Genomic DNA, 27,316 nt, shown 5'->3' with positions numbered 1-27,316 from the left:
TGGCCATAGCAAGAGGCTCAATGGCCAGAGCAAACAAGAGTGGTGAGAGTGGACTACCTTGAGCTGTGCCTCTTCCCAGTTGAATGGGAGAAGACAACAGACCATTTGTTAAGACAGAAGCTATTGGAGTGTTGTATATTATTCTAATCCATCTCATAAAATTCGGTCCAAACCCAAATCTTCTCATAATTTCAAACATATATTCCCACTCAATCCTATCAAACGCCTTTTCAGCGTCCATAGAAACAACCAACCCTGGAATTTGGTAAAAGTTGACGTAATGGATAATATTAAAAAGGCGTCTTGTATTATAATACGAATTCCTCCCCTTAATAAAACCCGTTTGGTCTGCATCTACAATCGAGCATAAAACTTTTTCTAACCTATGAGCTAAAACTTTTGAGAGTATTTTATAATCCACACCTAGAAGGCTGATAGGCCTATAGGATGAACATAACTCAGGATTTTTATCTTTTTTAGCTATAAGTGTTATATTAGCTCTGTACAAAGTCTCTGGTAGTTTTAGTTCCTCGAACGATTTGTTGAACATTCTAAGCAGCAAGCTGCCTAATTTTCCCTTCATTACCTTGAAAAACTCCACTGGAAAGCCGTCTGCACCCGGACTCTTCCCCGACTGAAGTGCAAATATAGCTTTATCTATTTCCACCTGCGTTATGGGAGAATCCAGCAAGTTAACCTGCTCCTCAGAAAGTTGGGGAAATGTTACATCATTTAAGAAAAATCCGGATAACAGGCTTGTCATGTCAATCTCAGAGCTATACAAAGTAGCGTAAAACTCTTTGAAGCTATCATTTATCTTACGATTTTCCATTTGTCTCTGACCATTAGAATCAACAATCGCCGTGATAAAAGATTTTGCAGGGACATTTTTTGCAAGATGAGCCAAATATCGGTTAGGTTTGTTAGCCGATTCAAAAAGTCTTTGTTTAGCAAAAAGAATATCTTTCTCAGCCTTATGCATTATTAGATTTTGGAGAGCTGTCCTAGCGCTTTTAAGCTCATTTAATGTTTCTGTAGATTTAGTACAGTAGAATTGATTTTCCAATTGTTTAATATTATTCTCAATCTCTAACTGCCTTGCTAATCGTTCCTTTCTCTTGTGACTTGTGTATGAGATAATAACACCTCTGAGATAAGCTTTATAACTATCCCATAAAATTCTCGAATCAATATTCTCACTATCATTAGTTTCTAGATAAAATGTTGTTTGTTCATCTAGAATACGTACAAATTTGTCATCCAACAAAGATACTGTGCTCATTCTCCACGACGCTGATCGCTCAATATGTCTTAAAGGCTGCATAACCAGTGCTACCGGGGCATGGTCAGAGAGGCCTATAGGGCCTATATTCACCTGTGTAACTAGCTGACAAATACTTTTGGATACAAAAATGTAATCTATACGAGATGCCGACAAGTGTGGCTGAGAGTGAAATGTATATTGTTTAGACAATGGGTTGTAGTATCGCCAGGTATCCACAAGATTGAGCTCTTTCAGAACTTGAAAAAGGGCCTTTGAATTTTTTGTCAAAGTAGTTTGTGATGGTAATCTGTCCATTAGTGGGCACAAAACACAATTAAAGTCGCCTGCTAAAATAATATTGTCACAGTCCAAGTCCACTAACTGAGTAAATAATGTTGTATAAAAACCTCCATCTTGCACATTGGGGGCATATACATTAGCTAGCAGAATACTCTCTCCATGTAATACCCCTTTAACAAGTATATATCTTCCTTCATTATCCTTGGCAGTAGCTATAGCAGTGAAGGGAAGATTTTTATGTATGAGAATAATTACCCCTCTCTTATTCGTAGAAAAGGACGAAAAGAATATTTGTCCCACCCAATCTCTGCAATATTTTTTGTGCTCATCATCGGTCAAGTGGGTTTCTTGCAAAAAAGCAATATGAATCAAATCTTTCTTTAGAGAGTTCAATATGGCCTTTTTCTTTATCACATTGTTGGACCCTTTAACATTCCATGTACTTAACTTAACTGACATGTCTCAAAATAAATATGAAAATTTGTGTGCCGTTTCCAAAATTAACCAAATTTTTAGTTGACCAGTCTGTAACAATTAACAGTGAATTACCATACCAACCAAGAACAGTGATTCCAGGCAAAACTAGAACAAAAGGCCTGGAATCATTATCCCTCCCCCTCCCCAATCCCACCCAAAACAAAATAAACATAATATACTGTTCTAGATGTACTTTTAAAAAGTACAGCTGTAGTGGAAAAAACAGAAACTTTACTTCCCGCACTGGAAATATCAGTCATAATTGCACAATGATACTTAGCCCATTAACCACAGTATAGCAAGCCCCATGTTATTCATTCATAGCTATCGTTATGTAAGACTTTGTACCTTTACAGTTTTATCTGTTGTTTTATGAAGTTCCTTGCAACTTGTCCACATAGTTCTTAATCTCCTCCGCGGTCCTGAGAGAATGGTTGGTGCCATCAGGGTTGAATATCTTGATAGTAGCTGGATACAAAAAGGCATATTTTACCCCGGCCTCACGAAGCGTTCTGCGCGCTGTCGCTGATTCCCTCCTCTTCTTCACCACCTCCGCGGAGAAATCCTGATAAAAGGAGACTTTGCCTGCCGGCGTGCTCACGTTTCCTTTGATCCTCGCAGCCTGGAGAATCTTGCACGTGTCGGTATAGTAATGCATTCGTACCAGGACGGCGCGTGGACCTTCCTTCCCGATGAGCTTTACTGGCGGTCCCGTGCGGTGTGCTCTATCAATCATCATGGACTCCTCCAGGCCCAAAACCTCTGGAATCCACTTTTCAAAAAACTTCACCGGTGCGTCACCCTCCACTCCCTCTTTCAACCCTATAATCCTCACGTTTTGTCGGCGGCTCTGGTTCTCAAAACTGTCCAGACGCTCCATTGCCTTTTTCAGCTGGGTCTCGAGAGCGCAAATGCACGGATCGTTTGCCGCTGTGACATCTTCCAAATCCGAGACCCGCTGCTCCACAGCCTCCACCCTTTCTATCAATGTGTCGAATTTCTCCGTGAGTTCGTTCATAGGTTTTATCACACCTTCCAGTTTGTCATCCAACATTTTTGAGATGTTCTCTGTCACCCGGCCCACAATGTCAATTTCGTGCTGCACACCTGTTTCATCTTCGGCATCGCCCATAGGTTTGTTCTCAGTGCCATGGCTAGCTACAGCGTCACTACTGCTAGCTTTAGCTTTACCTCCTCTTTTGCCCATTTCTCTCTTTTTGCTTTGACCAGGCGTTGCAAAAAAATCATCCAGCGACATTATAGAACTTCAGCTAGCCACTCGAGGCAATTTTATTTTGGTGAAGGAGCTTAAGTATATATTTTAACAAAATCCAGTGCGGAGCCAAAAAACTCACGTCTGCTCAGCTCGGCGCATGACCATCTTTAAGTCACCATAGATTTTAAGAGCTTACTCCACTTACAGATCCGATTAGCATCACGTGTGAATGAGTATAACAAGTCAAGCCAGGTTTTATTAGATGTTGTTTTGAAAACGGCCACAGAGCAAAACTAAATTTGTATTTCCTTTCCTCTTGTCCAGACTTCATGCAGGCAGCAGGGGCTCAGGCTGAGCTGTTTTTTTGGCTCACTGTTGAGGGATACAGGGTGACTGCCCAACAGCAGCTGGAGGTGATGCTGGGCTGGCAGAAGGATGGCAAGAAGCAGCCGGGGGCCACAAAGGGCCTTCTGAAGGCGGCTGCACTCGGGGTTTATGAACAGTACCTTTCTGAAAAGGTAGGAGGCTAAAGCATCCTTCTCCAGGTCAAACATATTCAAGCTTTTTGAACTCCTTCTGCTGACATTACTTACGCTCTTACAGGCATCTCCCAGGGTTCAGGTGGACAAGGAGCTGGTAATAAAGCTAGGAGAGAAGCTGCAAAAAGAAGACCCCACACCTGATATATTTGATGAAGTTCAGAGAAAAGTACTGACATTTTGTGTTTTATTTGCAATGAGACTCTTTAAATAGTCTCCTCCCTGCTAACAAGTCGTGTTGGCGACACCACAGGTGTATGAAATGATGCTACGTGACGAGCGCTTCTACCCATCCTTCAAGCAGAGTCCCCTGTATGTCCGCATGCTGGCTGAGCTGGATATGTTGAAAGAGCCGAGCTACAGAGGATCTGATGATGGCGATGGAGAGTCTTTCAATGGTTCTCCTACAGGAAGCCTTAACCTGGTAAGAAAAACGTTTTCCTCTCGTTTAGGGTTTGTTTTAATTAAGCGTGTGTAGCTTTTCTGAACTGTTGTGGCCATGTTTGATGTAGATGAGCATTAAATGTTATCTTTGGTTGGTTTTAATTACTTCTATAATTTCAGTCTCTGGATGATCTGAACAACTCCTGCCATGATGAATTTCTGCAGCTACATGCCTTCATATCTGACACTGGTATGTTTACTTACCTCTAAAGGTTAAGATTAGTTTTCTATATCTTCAGAAATGTGTGTTTCAGTTGAATAATGAATGATGTGTTTAACTCTCTAAGCTCGTTTTAGTTCCATCCTGCATTTCATCTCCAAGTTCTGTTTATCTGTGTTTCACTCTTTGCCAGTATTCTTTACTTCTTCCATTCCATTACTTTCAATGTTTTTTGTTTTGTTTTCCTCCCCCCTCCTTACTTTCCTTACTTTTCCTTTTTTTATTTCATTTTCACACATTTTTTCCTTTATTTTTTCTCCCACATCTCTATTTTTTTTCTCCACTTCTTCCTTTTTCATCTCATCACCCCTTCCCTAATCTTCCGACTCCTTTTATTTGGGATGTTTTCCCGGGCGGAGTAGCTGATTCTTTTCTTCCTGGCTTCTGGGGTGCCACAGGGGTTTGCAACGATCATGGTAAGACCTACGCACTTTACGCCATCACCGTGTTCAGACGCAACCCAGACGGCAGCGAGGACTGCTGGAAGACGTACCGTCGCTACTCGGACTTCCATGATTTCCACATGAGAATAACAGAGCAGGTGATTCAAGCACTTCGCTGCTGTTTTATTAAAAGGTGCTGCAGCAGTAGCATTTGACGTTTCTTTTTACACAAATATCGTGGATCTGTTTTAGTTTGAGAACCTGACGTCGATCCTCAAGCTTCCAGGAAAGAAAACTTTCAATAATATGGACAGGGACTTCCTGGAGAAGAGGAAAAAAGACCTCAATGCTTACCTTCAGGTATTTTTTCCAGGATTCTGATGCAACCTGGAAATCAATGAAAAAAGAAAAGATGTTAGATAAGATTTTTTAATTTTTGTATCCCTCCCTCTTTGTGTCCTTCCTTTTCCCCCTGTCTTTTGCCCACATTTCTTCCTTCTGTCCTTCCTTTTTTGATGGGTCCTACCTTCCTTCCTTACATCCCACTTCCATAAATTCCTTCCTTGTGTCCTACACTTGTTATCTCTTGTATTCCCCCTCCCTCCTCTTATGCTTAAATGTTTTACTTCTGTCCTTCTTTTATTTATTTCCTTCCTTGTGTCCTCCCTTCCTTCTATCTTTCCTAACTGTTTACAGTCTCACATCTTCACTACTTCTTTCTTTTTTGTGTTGGTTTCTTCCTTCCTTGTTTACTTCCATCCATCCATGGATGTAATCTGTCACCTACATTAGTTTGTATCTGTATCATCAAGTATAAATATGTTTGTCTGTGTTCCAGTTGCTGCTAAACCCAGAGATGGTGAAGGCCTGTCCAACTTTGATTCCCTACGTCTATGACTTCCTAGAAAACAAGGCCTACAGCAAAGGCAAAGGAGAGTTTGCACGAAAGGTTATTTTAAATGTCTCCTTCTAAATTTGTGTGATATATAAACTTAGTAGGCCACTGTGTTTTTATTTGGCTTTCTTAATCTAAGCATTATGCTTTTGCTGATTCATCTACAGATAGACACATTTGTGAATCCTTTGCGGAGTTCCATGAGAAACGTGTCCAACGCAGTGAAATCTCTGCCGGACAGTCTGGCAGAGGGAATGAATAAAGTCTCTGACAACATGGGCCGCATGTCTGAAAGACTTGGTCAGGACATCAAACAGAACATTTTAAAGGTCTGAAAAATCCTTATTTAAAAGCAGATGCTTCTTTACAGCTTTCCTATCCAAAGCATACAGGTGCTGGTCATAAAATTAGAATATCATGAAAAAGTAGATTGATTTCAGTAATTCCATTTAAAAAGTGAAACTTGTATATTATATTCATACATTACATACAAACTCATATATTTCAGATGTTTATTTTGTTTAATTTTGATGATTACAAATGACAACAAATGAAAATCTCAAATTCATCATATCAGAAAATTAGAATATTGTGAAAAGGTTCAAAATTGATGGCCCCTGGTGCCACACTCTAATCAGCTAATTAACTCAAACCACCTGCAAAAGCCTTTAAATGGTCTTTCAGTCTAGTTCTATAGGCTACACAATCATGGGGAAGACTGCTGACTTGACAGTTGTCCAAAAGACGACCATCGACACCTTGCACAAGGAGGGCAAGACACAAAAGGTCATCGCTAAAGAGGCTGGCTGTTCACAGAGCTCAGTGTCCAAGCACATTAATAGAGAGGCGAAGGGAAGGAAAAGATGTGGTCGAAAAAAGTGTACAAGCAAGAGAGATAACCGCACCCTGGAGAGGATTGTGAAACAAAACCCCTTCAAAAATGTGGGGGAGATTCACAAAGAGTGGACTGCAGCTGGAGTGAGTGCTTCAAGAACCACCACACACAGACGTATGAAAGACATGGGTTTCTGCTGTCGCATTCCTTGTGTCAAGCCACTCTTGAACCACAGACAGCGTCAGAAGCGTCTTGCCTGGGCTAAAGAGAAACAGGACTGGACTGCTGGTGAGTGGTCCAAAGTCATGTTCTCTGATGAAAGTAAATTTTGCATTTCCTTTGGAAATCAAGGTCCCAGAGTCTGGAGGAAAAGAAGAGAGGCACTTCATCCACGTTGCTTGAAGTCCAGTGTAAAGTTTCCACAGTCAGTGATGGTTTGGGGTGCCATGTCATCTGCTGGTGTTGGTCCATTGTGTTTTCTGAGGTCCAGGGTCAACGCAGCCACATACCAGGAAGTTTTAGAGCACTTCATGCTTCCTGCAGCTGACCAACTTTTTGGAGATGCAGATTTCATTTTCCAACAGGACTTGGCACCTGCACACAGTGCCAAAGCTACCAGTACCTGGTTGAAGGACCATGGTATCCCTGTTCTTAATTGGCCAGCAAACTCTCCTGACCTTAACCCCATAGAAAATCTATGGGGTATTGTGAAGAAGAAGATGCAATACACCAGACCCAACAATTCAGAAGAGCTAAAAGCCACTATTAGAGCAACCTGGGCTATCATAACACCTGAGCAGTGCCACAGACTGATCGACTCCATGCCACGCCGCATTGCTGCAGTAATACAGGCCAAAGGAGGCCCAACTAAATACTGAGTGCTGTACATGCTCATACTTTTCATGTTCATACTTTTCAGTTGGCCAACATTTCTATAAATCCTTTGTTTTTATTGGTCTTCAGTAATATTCTAATTTTCTGATATGATGAATTTGAGATTTTCATTTGTTGTCATTTGTAATCATAAAAATTAAACAAAATAAACATCTGAAATATATGAGTTTGTATGTAATGTATGAATATAATATACAAGTTTCACTTTTTAAATGGAATTACTGAAATCAATCTACTTTTTCATGATATTCTAATTTTATGACCAGCACCTGTAGATGCACACTGAGATGATCTGAGATATAATAACATTGTGTTATTTTAAATGTTTACATCCACACGTCATACTTGCTTTTAGAGAGAAGTTTATCACAGCCTCTTTTAAAAAATGGTAATAATGATAACATTAAAGCAAACCGCTCTGGTATTGGAAAATATCAGGATCTGCAGTTATTGAAATTCAAATATCGTATCTAAAGAGGAAAAATGGTGGTCGGTGTATCCCTTGTCCAAAGATGAGATGTATGTTGTTTTTAAGTGTATGAAGGACTATAAGCACAAGGTGAAGGAAAGCATTGGCAGAAATCATCAGAGTGATGAGGTTGTATGATAAACGTCTACTTCAGACATTACTCTATAACACTATGACTTTATAAGATCAAAGAAGTGATTTCAGTCTGAGATCAATAGGGACCGATTTGCATTGTGATGATTTTACTTATCAGCCTGATTTATTAAAAGTCTAAAAGTATGTGAACATTAAAGGGGATGTTTTAATTTCTTCTTTAGATCTAACCAGCACTTTCTCTGCGCTTTGTAAAAGATATCAGTGTTGAACTGAAGGAGCTGAGTGTCTTACTATTCTTCAAAACGCCCCATTGTAATCTACCTGTAAATCCCAATGAGGACATTATTAAAATGTCATTTATCCATCCACTAATCCGTTGCTCTGTCTCAGAGGATCAGCTTTAAGAACCAAAAGCTGCCTTTTCTGCTTTCTAAACTTTTACGTTTTCTGCCTTAAAAAATAATATTTAGCTTCTCTCTGCTTTTTTTTGTTTTATTTAGTTTTTCTGCAGTTTTTACTAGAAGCAGCTTGGATGCAATCTTAACCGCAGATTTATGTCAGATTTTATACAAATGTATGTCCCGCCTGCTGTTTGGCATTTTAAGTATTTAGGGTTAACAGATTTGAACTGTACCGTACCTACCTCTTAGTTTTCTAACCGTTACCTTTCTTATAAAGGTGCCTCCACTCCTTCCAAAGTCCGACATGGACCCAGAACACTGTCGAGTCTCCGCCCAGCTGGACGACAACGTGAGTCTGCACACTGTTCAGCAGCTGCTGCGTTTTTATTGCAGCCAAGATTTGTTGTAAATCAGCGAGACCTTTTACCTGCATTCCCAGGTGGATGATAACATCCCCCTGCGAGTCATGCTGCTGCTGATGGACGAGGTGTTTGATCTTAAAGAGAAAAACCAGTGGCTGCGCAGAAACATCAAGAACCTGCTGCAGCAGCTAATCAGGGCCACCTATGGAGACACTATAAACAGGTGGGAAAATGTTAAACCCTCCAAGAATATGTCCACTAGTAAAACAGAAAAACTGTAACATCTTATGTTTTCTTTCTGAAGGAAAATCGTTGATCATGTGGACTACATGACCTCTCCAGAACAGGTGGCGGATTATGTGAAAAAGTTCAGGTAACCTGTTCCCTCTTTGATGCCAATGGGTCTGAATTTCTGGAGTAACTTTGATTCATGTTGAGTTTTTTTTCCATATCTGTTCAGGGATTCCTACTGGCCCAATGGGATTTTAGCAGAGACTCCACCGCGCCGGGACAAGTGCATCCGCATGCGGACACGTGTAGCTGCCAAAACCAGCCTGCTTGGCATCATGCCAGGTGAAAACTACAACACAGCTTGTTTTTTTTTTCTCTTTCTATGTAGTATGTTCTACAGTTATACACACCCAATAATGTTTGTTTTACAAAATGTTGATTAAGTAGGATAGTATTTCACCCTCTTTGATTCCCTTAAAGTCAGTGCAGCCAACTTTCTGCGAGGCCTGTGAGAGAAGGTGCTTTGGTCAGACCAAATCAAAATCAACATAGAAAACAAGGATGGTGTAAATCTAACACCAACCATCCTAAACACACAATCTCCCAAGGGAAGCAGTGGCAGCAGCATCATACTGTGACAATGTTTTACTGTAGTTGTGACCAAAAGGCTGGCCAGGATGGATGGGGAGTTCAGTCTAAAGCTCATGTTTATCTTTCCAATAGGACAATAGTCCCACATATGCTGATTGAGCTACAGGGGATTGATTCATAGGTTTGAGAACGGCCCAGTCAAAGTTCAGGACTCATTCAAATCTGTTCCTAAGCTTGAATTAGAGCTCAAACTAACAAATATTTTCACGAGTCATCTTTTGCCTTTTTTTTCTCTCAACTGAATAATAATCAGATTGCTAAAGCTGCCAATAGATTCCTTTTATGGAATTTGAACCAACTTAAACTAATTTGAGGTGTTCTTGAAAGAGCATCTTTACAGATAAAGAAGGTTTGTTATCTTAAATGTAAAATCTATCTTTGTACAGTTTTGGCTTAATTCCTCAAATTGATTCATTGCAATAAATCTGATCAATTTTGTACAGCTCTAGCTTAAATTCTATTGTTGAATTTGTTTCTCCTTTCAGCTGGACAGATCCTGAGCTATTTGATGAAGAAATTCAGTCTTCTAAACTATTAGAAACTAAGGCTACGTTCACACTCCAGGCCTTGATGCTCAATTCCGATTTTTTTTGCGTTGCCGTTCATATTTCCAACTATATGCGACTTGTATGTGATCTCCTGTGTGAACTGCAGTCATACAATGCAAGTGTCCCACATGCGCAGTAGAGGACGCAATCACAGGCCAGCGTGCTCTTTTTTTTTCCCAGCAAGTAAACATGGATGGTTGTGCCGGCGAACATCTAGAGGTCTTTTCCAACCATAAAAACACAATCTTTTCAATATGGTTAGACATAAAAACTGCTCTGTGCATCATCATCTGCCATGGTTGTTGTTTTTCTTGCCACTTCTGTGTAGCAAGACGCATAATAGTGACGTTTGTCGGGTATTAATGACGTTCAGGTCGGATGAATCTGACCTAGCCGTTCAGACACAGGTCACATTGGAAAAGATCAGATTCATATCGGATTCAGGACCACATAGCCAAGTGGCCTGGGTCACATTGGAAATAATCGGATCTGTGTTGTTCAGACAGCCATGAAAAGATCAGATGCAGGTCGCATATGGGCAAAAAAATCGGATTTGGGTCACTTCAGGCTGCAGTGTGAACGTAGCCAATAAGAACCACCAGATTATAAAGTTATTTGCCTGAAACAAAATTAAACAGAAGACTCAGTTGAGTTTTAGTTGTTAAAACATTTAAGTTGTATATTTTATATAGCATTATGCAGTCCTTGGGTGTTTATCTGTCAGATAAATTGCTACAGAAGAAATTCACACTTGACCAAGATTGCTTCGATTGCTCCTCCATGTTGTGTTGTACTCCGTTCAGACCTTGGGCATGTTTTTTTTTCTCCCTCACTCCTTTGTTCTCCCTATGATCTCATTACTTTTATTGTCCTAATTCATTGTTGATATAGATGTTAAAATGTTTCTACTAACTGCCACATGTTTCCTTTATTCTCCTCAGATGAGCTGAAGCACATCATCGGAGCGGACACCACAAGGAAGGGCATCCTGCGCGTCTTCGACATGTTTCAGCATCAACCCATGAACCGGCGCCTCGTGTACGTGTTCCTGGAAGGCTTCCTGGAGACCATGTTCCCTCAGTTCAAATTCCCTGAGCTGTTTGTCAAGCTGCACTCCCGCTCGCCACGCATTCACAGATACAACCAGAAACTCAAATGCTCCTCTCTGAAGAGGTGACAGGAAAGCTCGGCGGCAGGAGGACAAAGGCCGGCGACAGACGCGCAGAGACTCCAGAGCTGAAAGTGAGGGTGTGATGTGTTTGACGGCTGCCATTAACCTGCCCTCACGCTCCTAACAGGCAACACACTCCTTATCGGTTCCACTGAGATGTAACCGAAGGATGAGCAACTCTGAAAGAAACGTTCGAACGCGAAATATTTCATTTGCACCAAGAGGCTGAACATATTAGTCTTTTCTTTAGTTTCTATAATTTTTTTTCCCTTTTTGGACTTTTTACTTGTGTTAAGCTTTATGGTGGCCAGCCAATGCTTCTTTCTTGTGATTCAGACTAGCAGGTAATAAAACACTGCTTTGGTTTTTTTTTTACTGCAGGACTTAATAGAGCAAACCCACACCTTGCCTTACTTTCCCGCTTCAGTCCTCTATGTTGTGGAGCCACAGAGCTGTAATCAAACATGCCATCATGCAGTAAAATCTCTGAGCTGCAGAGATTTTTTTTTTTTTTACATTGCAACCAAACAAATGTCAGATGCACTGGGTTTAACGAAGCGCTGTCCTGCAAATGTGAGCAAACAAGAGTAGCTTTTTTTTTTTTTTTTACCTGCCACCATTTTACCTTCTCTTGATGGACGGCCCACATCCCCTTTAATGCAACTGTCATAACCTGTGACAACCAAAGCTTACGCTGTCTGTGTGTGGACCCTTTCTATTGCAGATCAGGCAAAGAAATAATTTAATGAGCTACAAAGTGAGAATGGGAGTAACGTGCGCCGCATTTGGGTTGCTTAGGTTTTTGTTTTGTTTTTTAAATGTGTGTCTGCGTGTGTTGAGCTGGAAGAGGCACCTGTGTTCATTCAGAAACAGTGCTGATGTCAGAGAGAGAACCAGCCTTAAATCTATATATATATAAACAGAGTATACTGACCAAGAGATGCGCGGCAGAGCGAGCCCTCCATCACACCATTGGACTTTATACGGAAATTAAAAGGAGAGGTGGAGATATTAACCCTAATCACTTTTATTCTTAGAAAAAAAAATCTTTGATTCGGTGCAATATATTTTTGTGTAATGCATGTGCATTTTGATTTATGGTGTAATGAAATTAGTCATAATCTTTTATAAGGAGAAAACGGAAGGATATCTCCTTAGCCCAACAACTTAACATTCCGTTGTTGTAAAACGTTTATTTTACAGACTTGTTTTATAAGTCTGACTTTATTACTTTTTAGTTTTTTTTTTTTTTTTTATAATGTCTACATAATCCCATGCTCACTATCACAGAACATTCTGCTGTGGGTAGTAGTCAGTGGTGTCGTACAGCTGCTTCTTTTTAATCTCCCAAATGTGTTTGATGCACACGACTGTCATGCTGGGTGTAGAGATCATGTGACCTGACTTCCTCCACTGCCTGTTGTGTGTGTGAAGCCCCCAACCACAAATTCAGGTCCGATTAAATCACAGAAGAGTTTGTGGTCGATAGGATCACTGCTAATTAGCACTTACTGTAGCAACTGTCGGTGTCTTGGCCCCGACCCCCCTTCCACCGCTGGGATTTGTGTACACTGAGCAGCCCCGATGGACTCTGATTGGCTGAGCAAGAGGGACATGAAGCATCTCTTTTTTTTGAGGTGATGTCACCTTTTAACTTCTTGCACATCTCCATGCAAGAAGTTTTTTTTTTTTTTTTGTACACCAGTATATATGAATATATCATACTGAAAATGTGTGCATATCTGTGTACATGATGTGTTAATAGTGTGCCTAAATGTACTGTCAACTCTATTTTCATATTTTTCTTCACCTAAGAAGAAAGGGGGGAAAAAAGTCAATCAGAACATGATCATTTTACGTGACTGAAAAAAAGGCTTTGGGATCTTAGTTTTTTTGGCATCATACTCAAACTTCTCCTGGTGAGCAATTGTGCTCAAATCAGTATAACACTAATAAAAGGTAACTCGGGCTAAATGAGCCATAGTCGCTTTTGTTGCTGTGTGTTTTCTTTCTTGAGTTGCAGGTTTGTTCCCCTGCTTCCCAGGAGAAGCTAAGGTAAGATATCTGCTCTGCAATAACCTGTATTAAACACCCCTTCACACACTTTATTCTAAATCTAAAGCTTACCGTAATCAAAAAGGAACAATGGGTAAATATTGAGCACAGATTTATGTAGAAATGTATTTCAAAAGGTGCAAACTGCCGTGAGTTGTCACCAGATGTTAAAAACTTCAGGTCCATGCATGCAAAGGAATAAGATCAACGTCTCTATTATGTTAACCAGCTAAAAGCAGGTGCTGCTCCAAGGAATTTCAGACAAAATCATTGGAAGAGCAAAGAACAATGGACCTTTTATGCAGCGCTTCAGAAAGACCTAAAATTAGCAATAGGTACAATAGTTTCAAAGAAAACAGACTCCATAGCTGAATAAAAAGAGGGTGGACTCATTCTCAGAATTTGCTGATCAACATTTAGGCAAGCCTGTAAAACATGTAGAGAATAAGACCAGAGCAGTTTCCAGTGAAAGATCAGATTGTCCCCCTAAACCACTAAAGAAAAATGTTTGGTAAAATGACATCATGGAAATGCATGGACCAGTTTGTCAATACTGTACCGTCACTGGTAACAGAGGCTTTTAGACCAAATACTAAACAAAATTTAAGTAAATTAAGTATGTTAGCTACCAATCTTCAAATCATTTGTGGACAGCTATGGTTTATCTCTGTGCATGCATGGACTGCTACCAACTGGGTAACTTTTTTTGTCACATTTACTTTTTTTTTAAAGGCATATATTGCTGTCTCCTTCAAAATGTCTGGAGAAGGAGAGGAACCATCATTCTGGCATATTTACTTATTTATAGAGGATGCAATACAATAAATAACAGGCACATTATGTTGATTGCAGCTTTTAGCCTGCTGGTGGTGATGCAGCATCAGATGTGTCTGCAGGTACTGAGTCTGTTAGTTAATCCACATCAGAGTTTGGCCCTGCTAAAATCTGCAGCTCTTCATTCATGCGGTTTTCTTCTGCGATTTTCCCACCGGATCGGTGATGATTACTAGTCCCCACGCTGCCACACCTAGCAGAGAGTCACAGGAAAACTTTTGCAATTTCAGATTATAACGTGAAGAAACGTATCCGGACTTGGTCATGGCTTACATGCAGCGAATGTGATCTGCGCCACCGTCCCCATTGATGTAGGAGCCCCCTGCCGCATCACCCTCCGAGCTGCGTGAAACACGTAAGCTCCAGACAGGATTAGTCCTCCTCCTGAGATGAGTCTGCAGCCAAAGCAGTTCTTAAACGCCTGGGTTGACTTGGACGAAGCGACGGCGGACTCTGGAGCTGTTGACATTGTTAGCGTAGCGCTGATGTTACAAGCTAGGGATTAAATTCTGCATCTAGTTCAAATCAAAACTCGCGTGTCTGAATAAAAATCGCTTATGGATTTCAGTTTAAAAAAATAGCAAGATCAATTATGTATGATAGTTTCCAAAATCCGCAGTAACCCTTCTTAAAGAGTAGAGCGTAACGAGGGAAAGGTCGACTTTAAACTACTTCCGGGGTAATAAAGACTGTGATGTATTTAGCTTCCGTTCTGCTTCTTTTTAAAATAAAAGCATTTTGTGATCTATACAAACTAACGCGATAACTCTGGATCTTAAGCTACGTTAACACTGCAGCCTGAAGTGACCCAAATCCGATTTTTTTTTTTTTTTTTTTTGCCCACATGCGACCTGGATCTGATCTTTTCATGGCAGTCTGAAAAACTCAGATCCGATTTTTCCCAATGCGACTCAGGCCAATTGGCTATGTGGTCCTGGATCCGATACCAATCCGATCTTTTCAAATGCGACCTGAACGCCATTAGTAACCAACATAGGTAATTATTCTGCTTCATTCTACACTGAAGCGTCAATAAAAACAAACATCATGGTGGACGTTGATTCGGGGAGGTGTATTTTTTTTTTTTACCATATTGAAAAGTGAGGTTTTAAAGTTTGGAAAGATGGCTAGATGCGCTCCAGCACTACATTCATGTTTACTGCCGTAATACCACTTTTGAATTTTAATATAATAAAATAAGTTTTTTTTAACGGGGGATAGAGAATCAAATTATGTTAATAACAATATAATTCTTTTGGCCAAATTTTTCATACAAAAGTGTCGATTTCAAAAAATTACCCCAGCTCTCAATATTTTTATAAGTGAGATACTTTTATTAAAAGAAGTACTAACCCATGGTAAAAACCCTAAAGCCCAATCTATGATGCAATATATTGAGAATTTACTTTAAACTTCAAGAGTCCTTTTGTTTTTTTGTTTTTTATTTACTTTTTTATTTACTACGATCTGTGATTTTTGTTTTCTAATTATATATTGGTTCTCTGTATGATTCTATTTGTTATATTATATATACTCTTCTCAGCTTCCTAAGATATTCAATTTACAACTTTGTATAATTTTTTTTGATATGCCTTGTAATACTTTGATTCTTCAATAAAGAAAATTTGTACTTCCGTAAACACGAAGCACGCTGGCTTGTGACGTCATTGCGACCTCTACTGCGCATGCGGGACACATGAGCCGTATGAATGCGGCTTACACAGGAGATAACATATAAGTTGAATATATTTTGAAATATGAACGGCAACGAAAAAAAAAGTCGGGTTTGATTATCAAGGCACGCAGTGTGAACGTAGCCAATATTTGTTTTATAAAAAAAATATATAGGAAATATGATATATTAATTATATGTTTATTCGTGTTGCTATGAAAAGAATTTAAATATAACACTTTTAATGGCCAGTGGTCAAGTTTAATTAACGTTTATTGCAAAAAAAAAAACATTTAAAAAAGTAGAATTATGAAAAAAAAAAAAAAAAGACTGTAGACCACCATAGATCTCGTCACACAAAAGCGCTGACCTCTTAATGGTTAACAAACAAAAACAACCTTCGCACAGCTGCTTCAGCTTTGGACTTCAGACACAGAGGATCGACCAGCATTCATTTCTCAGAAGTAGGGAAAGATGCTGCCTTTCGTTTTGCTCCTGGTTTGTTTCGGTGTGACAGATTCCACTGAGCGCACCTATGTGGCCGCTGTGTACGAGCACAGAATCATCCTGAACCCGGAGCCTCGTGTCCCGGTGTCGCGCGCCGAGGCGCTGATCCACATGCAGAAGAACCTGGACATCTATGAGAAGCAGGCTGCCAAAGCTGCACAGCAGGTAGGCTCAGCTGGGAGGGCTGAAGCACATCCACAAGGAAAACCTCTTAAATCACTCGTTTTTTTTTTTTTTATGTTAATCACAATTAAGTCGTTCCATCCGTTTTAGGCAGATTTTATGAGATAAACCAACACAAAGCATTAAATAAAGTGAATCATTTTTTCTTGGTTTTAATAACATCTAATAGAAAAATAACATCTGAAAGAGAACAGTCACAGACAGACAGCATCCTGAAGATCAGCGAGGGATACAATTGTAGAAAACCTTAATGTAAATGTCAAAGGCTTAATAAAAAAATATATATTTAAAAAAAATTGTAGAAAACCTTCATGTAAATGTCAAAGGCTTAATAAAAAAATATATATTTAAAAAAAATTGTAGAAAACCTTCATGTAAATGTCAAAGGCTTAATAAAAAAAATATATTTAAAAAAAAAATGTAGAAAACCTTCATGTAAATGACAAAGGCTTAATAAAAAAAATATGTAAAAAAAAATTGTAGAAAACCTTGTAACAATGTTTAAAACACTATCCCAAGTGATGGATGTTTTACTTTAAAACAAAAGCGTAGACCATTAAAATTATAATGAATATTCACCTAAACATGTCTGTCACTTCAAACAGAAAGGGACACTATTATTATGAGAAAGAGTATGGGGCTCATTGTATCTTTGGAGGAGATGTAGAGATCTACAGCTCAGGCGGCAACACTGCAAAGAAATGTCTAAATAATAATAATAATAGTATTATTATTGAGACCTCTCTTCTCTGCAACCCACCCTCTCTAAAAAAATAACGTCTATCTAAATAAGTATTTTTTTCTTAAAATAAGTGCTTTTTTCTTGAATGACGAGGTAGGTGAGACACTTTGCCCTAGAATAAAATTATTTACATTTAAGATAAGAAAAAAATATTGCATTGTCTTAATTTAAATGCGTATTACCTAATTTTCTTATTTTAAGATTAACAAAAATTGGCAAATTATCTTATGTACCTATTCAAATTAAGGCTAAATAGGATCATTCCGAGAAATTTTTACTTATTTCTAGATCGTTTTTGCAGTTAAGAACCACTTTACAGAATTCTCATTCTTTACTTATTTAAAAGTAAAAGGAGCTAAAGTTCACCTTTATTTTTAAAGTATATATTCAAACTGTTGGTGAGGGCATGCAGGAATTTCAGGTAGTAGAAATTATAAAGAAGATAAGACAAAAGGATGAGACGTAGGGCACAGCAAATACATCAGACTAAAAGAACACCTGTTTAACCTGCATTCTATGTAGGCTTGCCTAATATCTGTGGTGTAACACTGACACTGCGCAGCCCCACTATGAAATATCCTCTAAAACCTTGAAACTGGGATGGATGATTAACTTCCACCAGGACAACAAGCCTAAATATGCAACCAGGGCTACAATAAAATGGATTAGATTAAAGCCTATTAATCTTAAAATACTTTGGTCAAAGTCCAGATTTTTTTTTTTTGCAATGATTTGGCAAAATTTTCTGCACCTAAACTGGTAAAGCTGGTGGCTGCTGGTTTTGCTGAATAGAAGTTTGTGACACTTTTCAGAATTTCTTTAGGGGGAAAAAAATCCAAAACAAGTATTATTGAATTTAATTGTAATAAAATATTTCATAAGGTAATATTGACCAAAAGTAAATTATTTGTAGTTGTAGTGAAACAAATATTCAGCATACTGAAGAGGATCAGGCTAAATTCCTTAATGTAAGGGAGAGGTGAAGCTTTTGTGATTCACATTTAACTACAATGGTTCTATTTATGTACAAGGTAAATGAAGCATTGTAGTTTTCAGTAACCTTTGCTTTTTCTGCTCTCTCAGGGTGTCCAAATACTTGTGTTTCCAGAAGATGGTATTCATGGATTTAACTTCACCCGTTTGTCCATTTTTGGATACTTGGAAACCATTCCTGACCCTCAGCAGGAGAGCTGGAACCCCTGCACTGAGCCTGGCAGATACAACAACACGGAGGTCAAGAGATGGATGCTTGAAATCATCCTGATTTTTTCTGATTCCCGAAAATCTAACATCGACCTTCTGTGGTCGAATCTATCGTGGATGTTTTACTTCTAGGTTCTTCAGCGACTGAGCTGCATGGCCAGTCGTTACAACCTTTACCTGGTGGCCAACATGCCCGACCTGCAACCCTGCCCCCTTGGGACAGCCCCGTCCTCATGTCCCCCTGATGGACGCTGGCAGTTTAACACCAATGTGGCTTTCAGGTACTGAGCACACCTAAAATACAAAAACCATCAAAGTACAAAAAGAGATTTTGGAAGTTATAGCAACCATATGTTTACTCCTGTCACAGTTCTGATGGCCAGCTGGTGGCTCGCTACCATAAACAGAACCTCTACTTTGAGGAGTCCTTTGATACGCCTCCAAAGCTTGAAGTCATAACATTTGATACACCTTTTGCTGGGAAGTTTGGGCTCATCATCTGTTTCGACATCCTGTTCCACGATCCTGCAGTAACCCTCGTTAAAATGGTAGAGAACTTTCTTCATACACATATTAAAACTGAAACAGCCCCTTCTTTACTTCTTTCTTTGCTTCTCTTCCAGGGAGTTCGCCAGTTAATTTTTCCCACAGCTTGGATGAACGAGCTCCCCCTGCTGGATTCAATCCAGTTCCACCGAGCCTTCAGTCTGGGGGCCAATGTTACAGTTCTCTCTGCCAACCTTCGTAATGATCATCTTATCATGACAGGAAGTGGCATCTTCACCCCCTTTTCTGCTACCTCCCACCACGCTGTAAATGAAGACCTAGAGGAGGGGCGGCTGCTTGTGGCCAAAGTTCCAGTTTTAGATCCACTGGAGGTGAAGGAAGCGGTTGAATCCACATCAACTCTGCCTGCAGATTCTGTTTACTGCACCCAGGAGAGCTGCGCTGATTCTCCTTCGCCTGCTTCCGTTTACCCCACCTTTACTGCATCCATGATGCACGACCCATTTAAATTTGTCCTCATAAACGAGGCGGAAGGTGATCTCAAAGTGTGCGATGGTGCGTTCTGCTGCCACCTTCAGTATAAATGGACAGCACATGACCAACAGAAGGAGCTTTATGCATTGGGAGCATTTGCTGGGACGCATACAGTAAATGGCCGTTATGCTCTGCAGGTAGGAATCATCAATTTATTTCCAGTGTTATTTCTGGTCAGTTCGACGTCTATCTTGCAGCAAAAGAAAACCCCAAAATTAGTATCTGGAAAACGACCAATAAGAGGTATTTGTTGTCCCGCACTGTCTCTCCACTAAATAATTGGTTTGGGCTTCTTTTACATGAATTACTGCACCAGTGTGGCATGATAGGGACAGATTTAATAGCAGCCAATCACATGTCTGCATTTGTCTCTCATGTTTCTCTTGATAATACTCAGATTCTCTGTGGGGTTTAGGTCAAAGCAGTTGGCATCCAATCAAACGCAATGATAGGACAGCCGTTAAACCAGGAATTGATACTTTCTGTAATGAAGACAGGTTCAAAGTCCTGCAGGAAGATGACATCAGCATCTTCATAAAGCTCAGCAGGGGGAGACAGGAAGTAACTTTGGACTTGATGATTAGGGGAGCCATTCTTATTCTAAAACAGCCTCTTGAACTTTAGCTTTCTAAATAAAATATGAAGTGACTGTAATGTGAAGGACTTTTTAACAGTCCAGTCCATTTGCCTTTTAGCCCAGATAACACTTAGTTCAGGGGTGGGCTTAACCCAGCAAATTGGACCATTGCCACATGATTTTGACGATACTGGACTTTTTTTCCCCTCCTCTTAAATGTCCATATACATGTTTGGACATAGAAATCTGTGATGTAAGACAGAGGAACCAGCCAAGGATATTCTATTGCTTCACTGTTAGCCATGATCAACAAGATTCATTTAAAAAACTACTTAGGTTGGTTAATGTACCTCTCCTCCCTCTTACAGGTGTGTGCAGTAGTCCGCTGCGCAGGGCTGGAGGCCAGCTCCTGTGGACAGCAAGTGAAGGAGGCGGAGTCTAAGATGGACTTCCTGTTGGAGGCGACCTTTCAGACTGATTACGTGTACCCTTCGGTTTTGGTGAACCGTATGTTGGTGGAGCAGCCGGAGAAGCTGGAGAAAGCTGCAGGAGGTAAAGTGGCTATGAAGCATTCAAACCTGAGCGGAGGTCTGATCACTGCCTGCCTGTACGGACGAATGTACCACCTGGATAATGGAATGTCCCACTTGGATAATGGAATAATAATAACTTGCTGTGGAATAATTTTCATCTTAAAGCTAATTTCCGAATGATTTTAATGGATGACTTTCTAAACTCATAAAGTCACGTACAAACTCAATAAAACAAATCTCTTTATTCATCATTGTTACTTAATTTGCTTACAAACCGGACGCCAAATGGCATCCAACCTGTCTGAACTTTGCATATTTCCAAAAACAAAGGCAATATTTTATTATTAATCTCTCACACACACGTCCCAACATGCATTCATACACTGTCTCCAGAACACAATGCAAATGTAAAGTAGTTACATCATTGCATGATCTAAAGGGGCTGTTCATTAAGCCTGTCAGTCAACTGACGTCTGAATCCTGCGTACAGTAAGTAGGTCTGACATCCACCTGCTGTCAGAATTCGCTTCAAGATTGAATCTACACTTAAAAATAAATACTAAGAAATTAAATAACAATTTAATCCTCCTGGGAAATGAGGAGATAGCTCCCAGATGATCTACACAGCATTAATAATGTTCATGAGCTCCGGTCATCAGCGTCTCTGATAGACAGAAACGAGTAAAATGGTCAAATTAAACGTACAGTCAGCTGGTCCCATTAGGTTTTCCCTCTGTTTCCTCTGAGTTTTATGTCACTTGATGATCTTGTAGAGAAAAAAAAAAACAAACTTAAAAAGAGTTAAAGCTACACTGCGTAACTTTTGACCCAATTATTAGCGTAATTTCAGAAATTAAATAATCTTTCAGGTTGATATAGAGCACTGGGCATGTATTGATGGTCAATGGGAGTTGCCCTACTTGGGAGGTTTGGCTCCATCACTGCATGAGTCATTAATGACAGTCTGAGATGGAAGTGAACTGGGCAAAAAGTTGTTAAGAAACAAAGAAAGAGATCTGACATCTGATCAGATATATTTCTGGTTCTCTGATGTAGGATTTAATCTAGACGAGCTTTTCTTGCCTCGTCCTTACAAGCAACTCCATGACTTTTTCAGTCTGCAGCTTCAAAGTGGTCTGCTATCAGAGAGCAGTGTTTCCAGTTGCTTTCAGGGATGCTATGCTTTTAAATTACAAGTCTAGCGCCCCTAGTGGCTAAACGTTACAGTGTTGCTTTAAAAATCACTAGTGAGAGATTCCACATCAGCTACAGTAAAAGTTTAACTCATAAAAAGAGAATACTGCTTTTGAATTAAAAAAAGATACTGGTCACGTTAATGGCCATACAGTGCCTTCTCAGAAGTTTAGTATCTGTATTCTTACCTCTTATCGGTACAGTATGTCGGCATAGGTGTGCACATTAGGAAGACAGAGCCTTGCATAACATATTCATACCACTTGACTGTTTTTACATTTTGTCACATTACAGCTACAAACATTCATTTTATGGGGCTTTTGTGCAATACAGCAACAAAAAGTAATGTTGGTTTTCCAAAGTGCTGATTCAGGTGAGGTGCATTTTTATGTTAAAGACCTAAAAAACATTTCTTTGACTTAATTTTGCATAACTTTGTGCTGGTCTGAGAAACGCTGTTTGTTGTAATAATGTGACAACATCTGGACAAGTCAAAGTGGTAGTAATACATTTGCCAGGCACTGTATGTGGTTTATATAAAAGACTATTTTTACACTTGAGGAAGCTTAACCAAAAATAACCTGCTCTACTTTCTCTCTGTTAGTCAGATATCTAATAAGGCTCCTGAGTGGTTGGCTAGCCTGCCGGTACTGTCTCCAAAATTCCTCAGTAGGTTTCTGAGTCTGAGTCGTTCAGTTCATCGTCTGCTGAGGTTGAGGATAGCGGCCTGTCTGGCCTGCAGTATGAGGCGTGGTCTGGTCTCAGAGCCGGTGGAGAATCGAACGCCACACCTTTGGAGATGTGGTTGGAGGTCTGGTGGTGTTTGATGACGGTCTGGGTGAGAGACAAAGCGGGTATGGCTGCTATGGTCACCATGGGGGAGGTGGGCATCATTGAGTTGAGAATGAGGGCCAGGCAGTCTGCTACGTCACGATTCGGAGCACAGGCCAAAGCTGGAGTATAACCTGAGAATTTTTTGGGGGGAAAACAGAGAAAATGTATTTAATCTATTAACCTTTGATTAGAGGGATCACTGTGACGGAAGCTGACCGTTCTCATCCACCGCCAACACGCTGGCCCCTTTTCCCAGCAGCTCCTGGACCACCACGGTTAGTCCCATCCTGGCTGCCACATGCAGCGGCCTGAAAGAGGAATACACAGTTAAAATATGTTCAGCTCCAGCTCGGCTGTGTCCAGCTTCGTTAAATACGTACGTCTGGAGAGCATCATTGGTACAGTTGATGAGGTTCATGTCGCTGATTTTCTCAAGGATCAACAAGGCACTCGTTTCATGACCCTAAAAGGAGCAGGAAGCAGAGTAAAAAAAAAAAAGTGTAAACCGTCTCCAGCTGCATAGATCTTTTTTTTTTTAAAGATTTTAAAGACCACCTGGCATCTTTAAAATCAACACAGATGTGGAGCCACATGAACCAATTCAAATCTTCAAAAATATTCAGAGCAAAGAACAAGCAGCTGTTCTTGATCTAGCTACTTGGTAGCGAAACCTGAGTTTTGCAGGAAAAAAAGCAAAACCATCATGAGAGTAAGTTAAAAACCAAAAGATCAGTGGCTCAAATCCAAAGAGACACCTTCTTCAATCCTCTTACTAGATGATAATAATTATTGAACATTATTGATCTGACATTGGAGAAATTTACCTCTGCATTTAACCCATCCCCTTGGGGAGCAGTGTGGGGTTAAGGGTCTTGCTCAAAGACCAAGAGTGGCAGTCTGTGGGAGTGGGTTTCGAACTCACAAACTCAGGATTCCACGCTCTATGCCCTAACCACTAGGCCGCCACTCCCATACAAATTACAATAGCAACAGATCAAATTATAGTTAGAGCTGCAAACATCTTCATGACTCTTTAAACAGAGCTACCTACAATATCAGATTGGTTTTGGTTGTTAAATTGAAAGTTTTATTTGTAGATTTTTTTTTTTTTTTTTTTTTTTTATAATTTTTTATTTAGAAAGACAGATTTCCATTACATCAGTAATCACAGCTTCAAGCATTCAAGATTATAACTAAAGATATAAGCAGAAAGTCCAAGTGATTTTGTCCATGTTGCCTTTCTGGTATTTTTAACAGAATATCACTAACGTAGTTGTAAAGATAACAAAAAATGAACAGAATTAAACAGTAATGGGGATTGCACCACCTTGAGTAATAAAAACCACAAAGACATTAGAGGGCAAGACATATTTCAGAATAACAATCAAATGAAGTCGGATCTAACTGGTTTCACGTACTCAGTCCATATGGACCAAATCTTATAAAACTTTTCTTTTTCTAATTGGAGGGAAAAACAGATCTTTTCCATCACATAAATCTGGTAAACAATTTCAATCCATTCATCAGTAGTGGGTGGGTCTGGTTTCATCCATTTCCTCGTGATGGCCTTCTTACTGGCAACCAGTAGTGTAGCCAGAAGTTTTTTGTCTTTGTTAGTCCATGTGTCCAATTGTAGATTTCCCAGGTACAATGTTTCACATTTTAATGGAATACTTACATTGAATATATTTTCAATATGTTTGTGGAACTCTTCCCAATATGGTTTTATTACCTGACAGTCCCAAAAAATGTGAAAGTGGTTCGCTCCTTCAGACCCACAGAGTCTCCAGCAGGCGTCCCCATTGTTTTGATATCGTTTCTGAGTGGGTGTAACAAAAAATCGCATAATGTTTTTCCAGCCGAACTCCCGCCATGTGTTTGATCTGGTCGAGACCCACTGCAATTGACAAACATCCTCCCAGCTCTCTTGTGAGATTTTAACCTTAATTTCTTTTTCCCACTTCCTCTTAATGTATTCTGTATTCTCTTGTTTAGACAGCTGTATGGCCTTATATAATTTGGAGATGATTTTGCCGTCTGATCCGGGTTTAATTAGTGATAAAAATGCCTCCATGAAACTTGACTCGCTCTTTTTCAGCACCTCTTTAAGGTTACTGTTGAAATAGTGTCTCACCTGCAAGTACCTAAAGAAATCCTCTTTTCCCAGTTTATGATCTTTCTGTAAGGTTTCAAAACTTTGAAATATCCCTTTGTGGACAAATGAATAGTAGGAAGTTAATCCTTTAGAGATCCATAGTTTGAATCTGTCATCCAGTCTATTTGGTGCAAAATCCGAATCATAGGCACACCACCTCATGATTTTAGACGCGTCTCCTATTCTGCAAATTTTAGCCAACTCCTGCCAGGACTTGAAAAAACTACCTGTTATGGAGTCATCTGGGATCTGCTGTTCTTCCTGTAATTTATAATCATAAAGAAGGGCTGTTATTGGGATTCCTGTTATTGTCGTGCCTTCTATTTCTTTCCAGGCTGCGGTGTATGATGGTGAACAGAGACAGACTAAAGGTCTCAGCTGGGCTGCATGATAGTATTCCTGTAAACAGGGAAGGCCCATCCCACCCTTTTCTTTTTTTAATTGCAAAGTTCTAAACTTAATTCTGGCCTTTTTACCCTGCCATAAATACCTCGCTATTAATCTATCCCATTCTAAAAACTGTTGAGGTGGGATTTTGACTGGTAGACATTGAAATAAGTAGAGCATCTGTGGAAGGATGTTCATCCTGATGGATTCTATCCGGGAGCTTAAACTTAAAAAAGGAATAATGTTCCATCTATGTAAGTCTGATTTTATTTTCAAATTTAGTGGTCCATAATTTTTATCAAACAGTTTTGAGAGGTCTTTCGGTAGTGAAACACCCAAATATTTGATAGATTCAGCCTCCCAATTCCAATTGTACACAGTTTTAATTGAAGGTGGTGGATCATAGTTAAATATTAATACCTGAGTTTTATTTATATTTATTCTATAACCAGAAATTAAACTGAACTCTTCGAGCAACATCATCAGTTTTGGTATAGTCTGTGTGGGCTGTGTTATACTTATCAATAGATCGTCAGCGAACAAGGATAGTTTTTGCTCCCCAGATGTCATTGTAACCCCTTTTATATCCGGCCTCTGCCTGATCAGTTGGCTCATGGGCTCAATAAACAAGGCGAAGAGAAGTGGCGACGCACAACACCCCTGTCTCGTTCCCCTTTCCAAGATGAATGAATTTGTCAGGTCTCCGTTAATTTTAATTCTAGCCGTTGGTTTACTATACAATGATTTAAATGTGTCAATTATTGTTGTATGAAATCCAAATTTTGAGAGCACTTTATATAAAAACGACCATCCCACCGAATCAAATGCTTTCTCTGCGTCTAGGCTTAATATCAACGCCTCTAGTTTTTGCTGTGTGATTTCTCTCATAATGTGCAATGTTTTCCTGATATTATCTTGGGTCTGTCTTTGTCTGACAAAGCCAGTCTGGTCTTTGTGTATTAGAGCTGGTAATATGACTTCTATTCTTTTTGATAATATGGAGGTGAAAAGTTTATAGTCATTGTTTAGGAGACTTACAGGGCGATAACTCCCGCAATCCAACTTGTCTTTCCCTTCCTTTGGTATGATTGAAATCACTGCCTCTCGCCATGAGGGGGGAATGTTTTTATTTTCTAAAACCCAGTTGAATGTTTTCTCTAATATAGGAATTAATTGGTCTTGCATAACTTTATACCATTCTGTAGTGAATCTATCTGTCCCTGGAGATTTTCCCTTCTTGGTTCTCTTGATTGCTGATTGAATTTCCTCTTTTGTAATTTTGGATATTAATTTCTTATTTTGTTCGTCAGTGATCGTTGGAAGATTGATCTTTTCCAGAAAGGTATTGATCTGGCTGTCGCTGCTTGTATTTGGTTGGGTATATAGTGTTTTATAGTATTTTTGGAAGCAGTTTTTGATCTCTTCTGGATTAGTTTCTATTTTCTTTGTTACATTGTTTCTTATTTTGTGTATAGTTCTGTTGGCTTGTTGTTTTCTTAACCTATATGATAAAAGTTTCAGGGATTTTCCATTTGTCTCATAGTATTGGTGTTTTATAAAAGTAAGCTTTTTTTGGATTTCATGAGTGTTTATTTCTTCTATTTCTTTTTTTAGTTTTTTAATTTTATGTTTGGTATTGTCACCTTTGGGAGACTTTGCATGTTCTCTCTGTAGTCTTTTCAGATCCTCTTCTAACTCCTGCAGTTTATTTTCTCTGATTCTTTTCTCATATGATGTTATGGATATGATTTTACCCCTAATCACTGCTTTTAAAGCATCCCAGACTATAGGAGGAGTCACTTCATCGTTATCGTTTTTTTCTAAATATAAGTTAATTTCACGTTTTAGTTTATCCTTGATTTCAGTTTTGTTCATAATGTTAGAGTTCAGTCTCCACAGAGTGGACCTTCTCCTGTTATTCAGCTGGATTGAGATGTATATAGGCCCATGATCTGAAAGAGTGTTAGGTCCTATTTCACAGCTGTTTACCCTAAAAAGATCTC

General features: G+C 39.5%; 3 protein-coding genes across 5 annotated transcripts in view; 2 read left to right on the top strand and 1 right to left on the bottom strand.

The window, feature by feature from the left end:
* Nucleotides 1–13,379, top strand: part of snx13 (sorting nexin 13) — a 35,209-nt gene extending 21,830 nt beyond the window's left edge. Inside the window, exons 13-25 of one of the 2 annotated variants that reach the window (XM_038288742.1) lie at nucleotides 3,582–3,775; nucleotides 3,861–3,965; nucleotides 4,050–4,220; nucleotides 4,361–4,430; nucleotides 4,823–5,001; nucleotides 5,096–5,203; nucleotides 5,682–5,792; nucleotides 5,906–6,067; nucleotides 8,711–8,782; nucleotides 8,873–9,018; nucleotides 9,100–9,168; nucleotides 9,256–9,368; nucleotides 11,167–13,379. In XM_038288742.1, coding sequence (XP_038144670.1) covers nucleotides 3,582–3,775; nucleotides 3,861–3,965; nucleotides 4,050–4,220; nucleotides 4,361–4,430; nucleotides 4,823–5,001; nucleotides 5,096–5,203; nucleotides 5,682–5,792; nucleotides 5,906–6,067; nucleotides 8,711–8,782; nucleotides 8,873–9,018; nucleotides 9,100–9,168; nucleotides 9,256–9,368; nucleotides 11,167–11,402 — 1,736 coding nt within the window. In that variant the 3' untranslated portion in view covers nucleotides 11,403–13,379. The remainder of the gene's footprint in view (nucleotides 1–3,581; nucleotides 3,776–3,860; nucleotides 3,966–4,049; nucleotides 4,221–4,360; nucleotides 4,431–4,822; nucleotides 5,002–5,095; nucleotides 5,204–5,681; nucleotides 5,793–5,905; nucleotides 6,068–8,710; nucleotides 8,783–8,872; nucleotides 9,019–9,099; nucleotides 9,169–9,255; nucleotides 9,369–11,166) is intronic. The other variant, XM_038288743.1, reaches the window with a different exon arrangement.
* Nucleotides 13,380–16,277: 2,898 nt separating this feature from the next.
* btd (biotinidase) lies at nucleotides 16,278–20,991 on the top strand. The gene is made up of 6 exons (XM_038288701.1): nucleotides 16,278–16,629; nucleotides 18,473–18,622; nucleotides 18,725–18,873; nucleotides 18,963–19,140; nucleotides 19,216–19,770; nucleotides 20,579–20,991. Exons 1-6 carry the CDS (start codon nucleotides 16,432–16,434, stop codon nucleotides 20,921–20,923), a joined length of 1,575 nt encoding a protein of 524 aa, XP_038144629.1. The 5' UTR covers nucleotides 16,278–16,431; the 3' UTR covers nucleotides 20,924–20,991.
* The window catches only part of LOC119785856 (serine/threonine-protein phosphatase 6 regulatory ankyrin repeat subunit A), a 26,219-nt gene continuing 19,869 nt past the window's right edge, over nucleotides 20,967–27,316 (bottom strand). Inside the window, exons 28-30 of one of the 2 annotated variants that reach the window (XM_038288699.1) lie at nucleotides 23,152–23,234; nucleotides 22,988–23,079; nucleotides 20,967–22,902 (exon numbers count right to left, since the gene is read on the bottom strand). In XM_038288699.1, coding sequence (XP_038144627.1) covers nucleotides 22,604–22,902; nucleotides 22,988–23,079; nucleotides 23,152–23,234 — 474 coding nt within the window. In that variant the 3' untranslated portion in view covers nucleotides 20,967–22,603. The remainder of the gene's footprint in view (nucleotides 22,903–22,987; nucleotides 23,080–23,151; nucleotides 23,235–27,316) is intronic. The other variant, XM_038288700.1, reaches the window with a different exon arrangement.

Source organism: Cyprinodon tularosa, unplaced genomic scaffold (assembly GCF_016077235.1).
Source record: "Cyprinodon tularosa strain WSP-4 unplaced genomic scaffold, ASM1607723v1 ctg26, whole genome shotgun sequence".
Lineage (NCBI taxonomy): Eukaryota > Metazoa > Chordata > Actinopteri > Cyprinodontiformes > Cyprinodontidae > Cyprinodon > Cyprinodon tularosa.
Note: the sequence above shows the minus strand (reverse complement) of the source record. Positions and strands in the feature narration are given on the sequence as shown.